Source organism: Parasteatoda tepidariorum, chromosome 12, assembly GCF_982258835.1.
Source record: "Parasteatoda tepidariorum strain Cologne lab strain chromosome 12, Ptep-v5.0, whole genome shotgun sequence".
In the NCBI taxonomy this organism is placed as follows: Eukaryota; Metazoa; Arthropoda; class Arachnida; order Araneae; family Theridiidae; genus Parasteatoda; species Parasteatoda tepidariorum.
The window spans coordinates 37,257,565-37,270,612 of record NC_141766.1 but is presented as its reverse complement, the minus strand read 5'-3'; the positions used below and the strand labels follow the sequence as shown (position 1 = coordinate 37,270,612).

The 13,048-nt window shown below is 27.1% G+C and overlaps 1 protein-coding gene across 21 annotated transcripts in view; it reads left to right on the top strand.

Moving 5' to 3' along the window:
• LOC107437513 (uncharacterized) overlaps positions 1-13,048 on the top strand; it is a 171,602-nt gene that overhangs the window by 49,743 nt on the left and 108,811 nt on the right. For all 21 annotated transcript variants that reach the window (XR_015430729.1, XM_087155689.1, XM_087155690.1 and 18 more), the window contains 4 exons: positions 6,283-6,392; positions 10,053-10,123; positions 11,392-11,564; positions 11,754-11,825. Coding sequence is in view for 20 of the 21 variants with exons in the window: in XM_087155689.1 (XP_087011815.1) it covers positions 6,283-6,392; positions 10,053-10,123; positions 11,392-11,564; positions 11,754-11,825 (426 nt within the window). In the remaining variant the exon portion in view is untranslated. The remainder of the gene's footprint in view (positions 1-6,282; positions 6,393-10,052; positions 10,124-11,391; positions 11,565-11,753; positions 11,826-13,048) is intronic.

Below are 13,048 nucleotides of genomic sequence, written 5' to 3'. Positions count from 1 at the left end.
CCAATCCCATAATTATTATTAGATTTGAAATAATTCGGTATAATCGAAATAATCGCCTAAAAGACTGAGAATTAGTATAGCCATGCAACTGAAACATATATGCAGTAAGAATGAAGAGTTTTGTTCTTGATTTAGTGAAGTAAGGAGTCTACATTAGTATTGAAATAAAAAGTTAGCCGTTACATTTATCAATAAGAAAAGAATGAAATATTTTATATTCGCTTTTTATAAATTGTAAAAAAAAATTATAATTGATTTATTTTAATTACAATTCGATTAAGAGTGATTAAAAAATAAGTTTAAGAAATTACAGAAATTTTAAAAGCTGGGATATATATATTTATGGAATGCCTATTGTGGCATCGCAAATGCATATCTACATATATATATGTGTGTATATATATATATATATATGCATATGATAATAGCAGCCATGAACAAATGTTCAGGAGCACATGCAAACAGTTAGATGAAAAATGATAAGTCATTTTAAAGAGATGGCAGAACTTCTCATCGTCTATTTAAAGCATATTCAATTATTGGCAGAGCCCAAATCACGCTCTGAAATCTGTATGCTTGAGTTTTTATCCTAGAGAAAGTAGCATAAGTTTTTCCCTCTATTGTCTTAGGTCTCAGAAAGAAAGGGAAACATAAAAAATTATAATTGATCTAATAAATAGGTCGAAGGAAAAAGTATTTTTCACGAGTTAGAGGGAAAACTATAAAATGTTAGCTAAAGCATAACTTAAAGCTAAAAATAGATTAAAAGTCAGGATGGGAACATTAATGTGTGAGAAAGAGCGTTTAATTTGGAATAATAAATAAGGAATAACATACAAATATTAGAATTATATATTTAGAAATTATTTTTTTGCTTGATTTGTGCTTCTAACTTTCTAAATTGTTTGAATCTTTTTATGTACATCCTTCCTCCCCAAAGAATTTTAATTACCATGGAAAAATTTTAAAAAATTATTATTTATTTACCATACTTTCCCTATGATTGAAGCACAATTAAAATGAAAAGAATAAAATTTGTAATCTCAACGTACAATCAAATAGTGTGTTTTTTATAAATATGTATATTATTTTTATAAATAATATACATATTTATAAAAAACACACTTATATAAACAAGATTAAAATCTAACACAATGATACTAATTTTAACACACAATTTGCTGCGGATATGTTTTTAGGCCTACTTTACACTTAAATGATGTTTTTTTAAAAATTGATAGTTTTTCTGACTCTTTGTCAGTTTATTTCAAAGTTATGTTTATATTTCTTGATGACAACCATTCACCAATAAATACTATTCTTCTTCCATACATTTTTAAATTCTTTCATTTAAAATTGTAAATTTCCACATTTTAAAAATGCAAATATTTATGAACATTATATATAACAGTATGGAATTACAAGTTGTCATTTTTTGTTATAGGAAAAATATTAATTTGAAGTTAGACTTTAGTCAATTTACTTAGTTCAGTTTGCTTAGTGAATAAGAAATGACTCAGTGGTCTTTATTCTGAAGTTTAAAACTTTAGTATATTTAGGGGCATTTTTGCTAGATAAGGGGCTTTACTCCCCAAAAAGAGGAAAACAATCCCAAGTCTCAATAATGTTTTTCTGAAAGATCCTGGTTTCAAATATAAGCTATACTTTATTTGTAGTTTTGATCACAAACAGAGAAAAAAATCTTCCATCGCCCCATATCTTTTTGTTAGATCTGGGTAAACACTGAATTGTTTCTTCCAGAAAAAGGGGACAAATTCGTCTAAACCATCTTTTGTTAGGTAAACTCAGTATTTTTTTTTTTGTAAATTTAATTTTACATTAACAATGAAAAACCATTAAAACATTAAATTTAATATGAAATATAAATTACTTATATTATTAAGCCACAATATTATTTAAATTTGTTTATTATTCATGAGATAATTTCAGTTTATCAGGTGGGTGGTACCTTTGCAATTTTGATACATGAACTATTTCTGTATTTTCCTTATTATGAATATTTATTTTATAAATAACATCAAAATATTTTTCAAGAATTATGTATGAATCAGAAAAAGTTGGGGTAAGTTTTCGAGTATTTGGGTATTTAAAATCTTCACACATTATAGTATTTTTAGGAGAAAATTTGATATGAGTAAATCTTGCATCATAGTAAATTTTATTTTTTTCATGATATTGTTTTGTTATTTAACAGCAATTTTTCTAGCTTCTATTGGTGGATACATTTCTTCTGATAAAAATGATTAAATGGAACAATGCCAAACAATAAATAAGCTGGTGGAAATTTAGTTATACAGAGTGCAGAGTCAAATTTAATTCTTCTCTTACTTCTTTTAATAATTTAGGCCAAGGAATTTTTTTTATCATTAATTTTACATTTTAAACGCATTACAATGGTTTTTCCTAAATGTTCAACTTTTCCATTAGTTTCTGGTCTATGAGCTGTATTTAACAATTGTTTAATTTCACAACGTTTAAGAAATTGTTTTAAAATGAAAAGAAGTAAATACAACATTTCTATCACTTAAAATGCTTTTAGAAGTTTGAATTTGAAAAATTTTGTGCAAAAAATCAACAAAAATTTCTGTGGTTATCAATTTAGATGCAAAAGACCACATGTATTGGGTTTGATGATCGATCATTAAAATTAAATATTTTTCGGTAGAATTATGATTAAAAACACCTACAGTATCTATTGCAATTATTTCAAAAGGTTTGTCAACTGGGGGCTTTTCCTGAAGCAAACCAAATTCTTTTTTTGTCTAGGTTTTTTATTTATTTGACAAGTATGACAATATTTATTGAAATTTGTAATTTCTAAAGTAATTGTTTTCTGACTCCCTGAATGACCAAATTTTTCATGAGTAATTTCAAGTAATTTTTGTTCAATGAAAATGGAACAACAGTTTTAGTAAAACCCTTTTTGTGTAAACATAAAGCATTAATAATTTAGAAAGTTTGAAACACAAATCAGGCAATAAAACGAAGAATTTTGAAGATGTAAGTCCTTTTTTGAATTTGTGTAAATCAGTTTCATTCTTTGATTTGATAGCATAAAACATTATTCGTTTCAATAAAATTTGCCATTAAATTATCATTTTGTTGGGCTTTGCGAATTTCGTCTGATTGCAAAAGATGTGAAAAATAGCTTACATAATTTATATCAATATTACTATTATTTATATCAATATTACTATTATTACATTTGTTTAATGCATCTACTAAGACATCAGAAATTTTAATTCTGTGATAGCATAATATTTTCATTGTCTTTTAAGGAACAAGAATTGAATGTTAATGGCTGTATATGAGGCCTGAAACATCTGGCTGTTTCAAAATTGCTCCAACACCACTTAGACTTGCGTCAACAAAAATGTGACATTGTAATTTAGGGTTAAATATTTTCAAAACAGATTAAGAAATTAAAGCATTTTTCAAAATATCGAATGGTTCTTGACAGTTGGAAATCCAACACTAAGTTGTATCTTTCTTTAAGAGATTATTTAAGGGTGCTTTAATTTTAGCATAGTTATTTAAAAATTTATTATACACATTTATTGAACCTAAGAAGTGCTGAAGAGATTTAATATTAGTTAGGGGTTTTAAATTTTTAAATGCTTTGATATTATAGTTATCTGGAGTCACTATACTATTACATATTTCATAACCCAAAAATTTAATTTTAGTTTGCAAAAAAGAGCATTTGGAAGCATTTAATTTTAAGTTTTCAAATCAACATACTTTAAAAAAGATATGAAAGTGATTTAAATGTTCTTCAAAACTATTTGAATAAATAATAATATCATCAAAATAATTAGCTACTAATAAAACTTTATGTTTAGTGAGTATTCTGGATATTGTACTTTGTGTTCTTCCTCCCAAATGGCAATCTTAATCTACTGCTGGTGACAAAACCAAGTTTCTCAGTGTCATCAGGGTTAATTTGAGTTTGCCAATAGCCATTGACAATGTTCAGTCGACTTAAAAAAACCAATGCCTAATTTATCTATGTGAGTTTCTATAAGTGGTAATGGCTCTGTATCTGATTTAGTAATTTGATTTAATTTTCTGAAATCTATAGAAAATCTACTTTTTTATTTTCATCTTTCTTAAAAGCTAATGTTACTGGAGCTAATTAAGGAGAAGAGCTTTCTTTAATTATATTATGCTTTAATAATTCTTTAATTAGTTTATCTGTTTCCTCTTGAATTGGAGAAGTTTTGTATGCTTGTAAGGACACTGGTAAGTCTAATGTTAATCTTACCTTTTGAGGTTCAATTCTTACTGTCCTTACATCAAATTTAACTTTATCAAAAATATCTTAAATTCTTTTAAATTTCCTGTAGTTTTTTCATTATCTTGAATTTTTTTCGTTATCATGAATTTGCACAATTCTGTCAACATGATTCTGACAATGCAGCACCAAAAAAAATTACCGATTTTAGTTATTGGTAAATCGATAAAACCCGGATGCTTTCGAAATGTTAAGTTGTTGCCTTGTGATTATGACAGTAATCAAAAATCCTGGATTGCAATTGCAAATTTTGAAGCCTATTTGAAAAAGTAAGGCAATAACATGCAGACAAAAAAAGGAAACATAATCTTCGTAGACAACTGTGCTGCTCTTTCCAAAGAGAATAAGTACACTAGCATCTGGTTGCAGTTTTTACCACCAAACTCTATTTCTGTTCTACAACTGATAAACCAGGGAGTTATCAAGATATTTAAGCAGCATTATAAAATGCGAGTTGTGAAACAAATGCTGGAAGGACTTGAAAATACAACAGAGCTAAAAAAAGTCAATGTTTTTGAAGCGATTGAGTTTATTGTATCAGCATGGGAATTAATAACACCATCTGCGATTGCTAATTGTTTTCAAAAAGCTGGATTCTCTGACTGAGATACAACTGAAAAGTATGACTTTGAGGCTGAATGTGAAATGTCAGATGAAGATGAAGAAACAAATGAAAATTTTGATAATGATTGGAAGTCGCTCCAAAATAAACTTCATTTCACTGCATCGTTTAAAGAATATGTATCAGTTGAGGAAGAAATTTTACTTTGTGATGTACTTACATTACAGGATATTTGTGACATTACAAATGACGCAGAAGAAGTGAGTGAAACCGAACAAGATATTGCTAAAGCTCCTGGTTTTCTGATGCTAGAAAAGGGTTGGATACTTTTCGAAAATATATTTACAGCGTTGAACAGTTGGACAATTTTCACTTAAAAGTCAGGACAAAAAAAACAAACTACTTTACATGGGTTTTTTTTCTCTCAAAAATCTCGTCAATAATTGTAAAAATGTAAATAACAATGTATAAAATTAAAAAAATGAGATAGGTAACTTTGTTTTTATTTATTAGCAATTTTTTTCTAAATTAATACTAAAATTAATTATGCTGATTCTGTAATATGAGTTATACAATTTTAAAAATTTTTAATTTGTGTGTTTTTAAACTTCACTGTTTAAGAAGTTTACAGTTTGTAATTTTTTATGAGCACCAATTAGTAGTTTCTTGCATTTCCATGGAATAATTTGTCTCAAAGCGGCCACATTCATCTATTTTCCTTAGAATCATAAATAATGCTGATGTAGAATGTCCATATTGTTTCATTGAGAAAGGGTAAAAGGAGGCATGATAGATATGTGGTGACAGTTTTATATATATATATGTGTGTGTGTGTGCTACAGAGTTTCTTAAAATGGAAGAATTTCTATTTTAAGTGGAAATATAGCTTGGTCAGCCTTGATCAACATATATTTTCTTATAAACATGAAGAGTAAAGATTTAAAAAATAAATTGGGTGACAGGTTGTTAAAGTTTTACTTTCTGAATTGATACTAGGCATAAATTAAAATCTTCTACTTTGCTTTTTCTTTGTCTAATATTGCTTGTGTAAACAAAAGAAAAATGTATTTCCTAAATAGAATTTGCCTGTTGGAATAGCAGATGGCCAATGGTTTTTATCTCATCAGGAGTATACAGTTTTTGTACATTTAATATTAACATTTTGAAGAGGACTTAGAGCTTGTCAAAACAGCTGGCTTCTTGAGATATGCTGTACTCATATCAAACTTAATCTATTATTTTTAACTAAGCTAGTCCAGTTTAATTATTGATGTAATTATGTCATTCTAATATTTCATTTTATAACACAAGCGTGAAATCCTTTATTTACTATTTTATCTATTATAAAATTTTGCATTAAAAATGTAAAATAAAAATGTTTTTAATTATAATGTTCTCTTTTCAGAGGAAGTCTTTAAGGGTAAATTCGTCGCTAAGGGGGACAAGTATGACTCTAGATTTTCTGATACCCATTCTGATATTTTCAAAGAAAAGGCTTATACTTATGAAATGAAGGTAAATATTTTATTCCTTTCATTATTCCTTACATATCTAATCATTAATTTTAAATTAAATCAATTCAGATTTATAGAAGAATCTTTAAAATCAGTATATTTTATCTATGTATCTTACTACATCTTAATCGCACTGTGTAAAAAAAAATTTCAGAAATGGTTTAATTTTGTATTTCTCCAAAATAATATATACGAATTTAGGTTTGTTTCAAACTTTTAGTACTAAATAAAATGTCTCTCAATGTAACTTTATTCTATTTCATGCTTGATTACTTGATCACATTGTAATATGATAATGAACACATTGAAAGTTAACTTATTTAAATAATTTAACCCACTTGTCCAAATTAATGAATTTAATTTTAGGGATTAGTTTCAATTAAACGAAATCAGTCACAATTTTAGTATTTTAAAGTTATGAGGATTATTCAGTCTACAATTTTATTAGGACCTTTTGTAATAGTCTTATTTATGAATTAGAATGAGAGACTTTATGAATTTCTGGTTTCCATTATAACTGTCAATGCATCAAGTCCCTTATTCTATTCCATAAATGCAATCTTAACAGATTCTCCACTACTACATATTAACTGTAGATAATACATAATTTCACTTGTTACTATGAGAATTATTACCCATTCTAAGAGAAGGTCTGATTTTGAATTTTTCAGTAGTTAGTTTTTTCCGCTATTTCACTGTTTTTTTTTTTAATTCTAATATATTCAATATAATATTATTATGAACTGGGATTTTCAGATATAAGTTATTACTTTTTGATGATTTCATCATAAATCCATGTCTTTTCTCGATTGTTTATCCGTAATTACTTATCATAAGTCATTTGCTCAAGCTATCAAAACTCAGGAAACCAAGAAAATTAATTATATTTTTTATTTCTGATGAATATAAAAAAAATTCTAAGCCCAGTGAGCAACATTTGTGGTCAGGTTTGAATAAAGAAACACTTTATTTATTTTAGGCTTTAGTATAGACAAGTACATGAGAAAACATAACATTTATCCTTCTAACAAAATCCCTGTCAACCAGTGCTGTTAATTGTTTTATTACCTTCCCTATTCTTTTTAAAGTATGGCATGGTTTTTTTACAATCAGTCCTGTATTAATTATTTATCAGTTAATCATTTGGAATATTTCTTGTACATTCGTAATATGGCCATCTCACGGAATTACATCTACTTTTATTTGCAGAAGTTGGTTCATTCTAGCAATCATCAAATATATAAATTCTCAACTCTCATTTGAGAATAAATCTGTATTATTTTTAAACAAAAGAAAATACCATTGGTTTACCTCAACCATATGCTACTTTGGAACAAATTTGTATAAGCAAATGTTCCAAAGCTAAAATTTATATAGTAGAATATCCCTAATCTCAAAATTCTGGCTAATCCAAGCCAGTATAACTTCTTTAAAATTAGAAGTGAGAAAATCTTTGTTAAAATATTTTTTAAAAATTATAAAAGCTAATATGTATAACAAATTTATACATTTGTAGTATGATGGAAACCACTTACATTTAAGCATTTGGCATTGCTATCTAGACAAGTGTTGCTAAGTTTTTTCTTTCTAAATGGAGTAAAACTAAGTTAATATGACTAATAACCATGCAGTTATCATTAGACTTTTAGTATATACAATGTATAAACAGAAAAAATTTTTACTTACTGATTTTTGCGTCTGACATCCTATCTAGGCAACGACGCTATTTACAACTATGAAGATTAAACATCTTTATAGTTTACTATTTTACCAAAATACAGGCTGAAACAACTACAGTTGAACCTTTATTTAATAAAGTTGCTAAATCCCGATAAAAAGTTCCTAATATGGAAAATTCATTAGATAGAAAATCACCATTTAAATTACTTAAATAACTCAAAACAAATTTTTAATTCATTAACACTCAACATAATTAAAACAGCAAATGATACACAGTTATCTTGTAAATTATTATCTACTATTGAATTATTTCCAATGATTTTAACACTTCATCATATGAAGGTTTGGTAATTTCTTTGTTATTTCTGTCTTTAATCTTCTTTGTCTTTTCTCACAATTTGTTGCTGTATTGCTTTTATTTTTCACACTAACCAAAATGCCCAATTCAGTTAATGTTACTGTGGTTGGAAATTTTACATTTGAATCTTAGTGGAATTCTCTGAGTTAACTGTAATCAACTATGAAAAACACTGGTTAAATCTCTTTTCGGAAAGCCACTTCATTATTTAATAAATATGCTTGAAGAACGTGTATAACTATGAAAGTAACTATCTGTTTAAATTTTTAACTGGAAAGCTACTTCACTATTTATTAAATATATTTTAAAAACATGGATGTAGTTTACAATACTCTTATAATAAATTTATGGTTTTCCTTCACAAAAGAGAAATAGAAATTAAATGCTGATGATTTTTGGTTTTACAAATGTTATTTACATTGTGAAATTTTTAGCTATGCGGAGAAAGTGTTAAAAAAAATAAATTTGTGAAATCTTCAACATCTATTTTTTCTAAAGGGCTTTATGCAATCTTTATAAGTTAACAAAAAGATTTGTATTTTATTAACTGCAAGTTTCTCAAAAAAAAATTAACTTTATTTGAATTTTTTATATTATTGAAGTACAGATATTATAAAAGTAGGTTACAGGATGGAGATTATTTTTTATATCCAAAGTAACTTTTTTTGGAGTTATACCCCAGTTGCAAACCTTAATGTATTGTTTCCTATCTATTTGTTTTACACTGAATAAAATTAAATTAAGAAATAGTCAACAAAATTTGTCTAATAATAAAATTGAAAGGGTTTTGTCTATAAAATAAATATTTTTTGGCAATATATTTATGCCTAAAAACCCTTGTAACTTTTAAACTATTTGTTCTATTAACTTCAATTTAGTCACATTTGATTTAGCATAAAAATTAATATGAAGTAATGCCAAATGCATAAATAATGAAGCTAAACATGTCAATGAGTATTAATCAAAAAATTTGATTTTTTTTTTCTGCATAAAACCTTTTAAACCTGTTATTCCATACAAATTAATTTTGGTCTAATTTAATTCAGTGTAAAAAAATATGTAGAAAAAGAGCCACACTTTCTTAGATAGGAATGTTAGATGGGTAAATAAACTTTAAGCAAAATTATGCTTTTTGTATTCAAACCCTTGTAATTTCTAAACTATTAGTTCTTTTGCTTTTGTTTGATTTCATTCAACTCAGAGTAAAAAAAAGTAGGAAGCAAAAACTAACTTGTCTTGATAGCAATGTTTAATTATCTTCCTTCTATAATTTTTTTTAGTTAAAGGTAACATAAAGCTTACATGTTGGGATGAGACAAATGCAAATTTCAGATATGCTCCATATTGGGCTTAAGTCACAACTTTTAAAACAATTTCTATCTTTTCTCTAATTTTATTTCTATTCAAATGCTTGGGAACTAGTCTTTAACTTATACAATAATAAATACAATTCTTTTAAGGAAAAAAATTTGTTTAAATTCATGTTTCAGAAATTAATGGAATATGAAGTATAATATAGCTTGATTATCTCCCTTATTTTCCTTTAAACTGTCTAATTTTTTCAAGTATAGGACTATTGGAAAATATTATACAAATACTTAAATGTGAATCCTTTTTTTACAGTTGGACAGATTGTACAAAATCAGTGAATTCCAAAATATTTACAAAAAGTCAAAGGTTTTGTCCTTAGAGAAGTATGTTTTTCTTTTTTAATGTTGATTAATTTGGTATTAAAATAAGGTTTAACTACTGAACTTGTTTTTAGTTGAAGTGATTTTAGACCTTTTTTATAAATCATTTTACTCAATTAAAGATAACTAATGAGACTAGAAATGTAAGTAGCTAAAGATCTCACAATGCTCAGAAGAAAAAACGGGGAATGTAGGGTGGCTGTTTTCTTTAGAAAAAGGGAAAACCTGAAATTTTCAGAGCAAATGATATCTGCTCTCAATGTTCTCAAAGTATTTGCTATTCGTGATAGTTGAAAGGAATTTTGTGCACAGTATGTTTTAATCTTTTATTTATGAGACATTATAACTTTTTTTTAGCCAATAGTGATCTTATGAAATTTATACAGCAGTGTTATCATTTGTTTTTCTTGCCTTTAGTATTGTTTTAATAACTTTGAATTTATAATTTTGTTATTTTCACTTTTTATATTAATCCAGCATTTTTTGAAACTAAATTTCTTAAAACATAAAAGTAAGTAAAGTAGTTAAATAAACCATTCTCGACTCTGTTGCTCTTTATTTTTTTTAGAAAAGGTAGAAATATACCAATTTTGAGTATGTATCAATCAACAATAAGGAGCCTGATTGTAGCTCAACAGGAATTTGAAACTTATCCCAAAATGAAACATGACTCTATTAGTGAAATGCTTCAAGTCATAGCATTTTGGTTTAAGGATTCTCAGAAGCCTATTTGTCATCATATTCTTCTGATCTTAACCCTTTTTACTCATTTTTCTGAAGCAATATTGAAGACAAAGTTATACAAATAACTCCAAGCCATTGAACTCAATAGTGTCATTTAAGAAGTCTTTGAAAACTATAAATTTCTTGACATTTCAATAAGTTTTGCAGAATTTTGCTATTTTTCTACACCAAGACACATCATAAACATTTATCACAAAAGCATACTAACTTTTCATTACCAAGCCAAAATATTTGTACATGCTTTTTAAATTTACATAAAGTTTATAAATTCATTTCTTTTATTAAATTATATATTTATGTATCATATTGATGATATTTAGTTTACAATATAAATTTTGTTATCCATGTAGGTCAGTAATTGATTTCCATTTGTCTTAAACAGAAATTGTATTATGGGGCTGATTAGTCTTTGTTTTAATAGAGCAGAAGGTGTATAAATTTGTTTCAATTTCTATTGTACTAACCTTTTTTAAATTAAAATCAATGTTGCTGTTATTAAAAATGCATTTTTACATATTATTTTACAGGAACGAAGGAGAGAACGATTTAGTTGTTTATTTTGAAGTACATGTATTACCAGAAGAAAATACAGCAGTCTTTCTAAGGAATGCTGTAGTTGACATCCTTACTATTGAAATGCAGTATTCAAGACTCAAAGTTTTCAAGAATTTAGAAATAGAAAATTCAATTAAAATACAAGGTAATTTTATTTTCTCGGATAATGATGCTAAATATAATCTAGTCTTTTAAAATTTAAAAAAAAATTTCAATTTAAACATGTTTTTCATATTGTATGTATAATATTGTCATGCTAAATCAAATCAAATTGGGAAAATTTTCTCTTAATTTATTTTATACTTTATTAAGAATTAAATTCGTTTGTTCTTAGACTGTAGTGAATATTCTTCTGAAACAGCAGATGATATGCCAGCTACTGAAACAAGAAAGGCTAGTCTTAAAGGTGAGCTAAATGTTTTTTCTTATTTAATCATTACAGAAAATTAAAATTGTTGTATATATATGATTTTATATTTTACATCCACACTGACCACAGTGCTGACATAAAATATCTCAGTTGTAGATGAATCATCGGCTAGAACCCCCTCGATGTCAGGCTAACCGTGGAAGGCTCTCGTGGTTTTCCTCCCAATGTAACCTAAATGCAGGTTAGTTTTATCAAAAAGTCCTCCACAAAGATAAATTTCTCCCAATACTTGATCAAAGAGTTCCCTTTTTTCTAGAGTGGGTTCAAAATTACGAGGCTACGGAGTTGAATATTAGTAGTTGTAAACCATCCAGAATTGGGTTAGCTGTTCAACGACGGTTATAAAATAAATTGCAGCTTAAAAGCTGCAATGAGGCTGTGATGTCTTTTGGGAGCCATCAAAATAAATAACTGGTAAAAATAAATAACAAATCAAAAGGTTGAGAAAAAATAAGAGAATTGAAAAATCAGCAAAGTAGTATAAAAAAGAAAATTATTTTGAACCGTCAGAAAACTCAAAGCAAATAAAATAAGAAAAATGGAAAAACAAGAGAGGAAAAGTACTTGTGATTAAGTTAACTGAATGAAATGTTAAAAAATTGAGATAAACATTGGGAATTAGCCAAATTACTATGTATGTTTAAAGATTAGGCACGGAAAAAAACGAACAAATTAAAAATGGTTACAAGACAGACATTGTTAAACAACTGCTTCTAAGGCTGCAACAGGAAGACTGATTGTTGACTAAAATAATTGCAATTGATGTTCCCACTCATACTGTTGCCAGATGCATAAAATTGAGTACAAAAGTTTAAAAAAAATATCTAAAGCCAACTAGGGGGGGGGAGGTGACACCACCATCTGGTGGACATGTAATCCACCACAGGACTTTCCAGTTATCAAAGATGCTTGCCCGCTTAAAAGGAAATCCACTTGATAAGGTGGGGGATGTTAAGCTACAAAATATTCAACATGAAGAAAATAATGTTATGAGACTCAAAATGAAAAAAAAGAGACTAAAATGCCAGTGAAAAAAAAAGAACATTCCTTTTGCAATAGATATTTGACCACTAAAACAGGAATCCACTTCCAAGAAAAGGGGAAGAAAAAGATTTGATAAAGAGAAATGGACTTTGACCTTGCTGCTAAGGGAATTAAGTGTAAATCGTGATTCATGCTTTAAACTGGCTATTTCATCA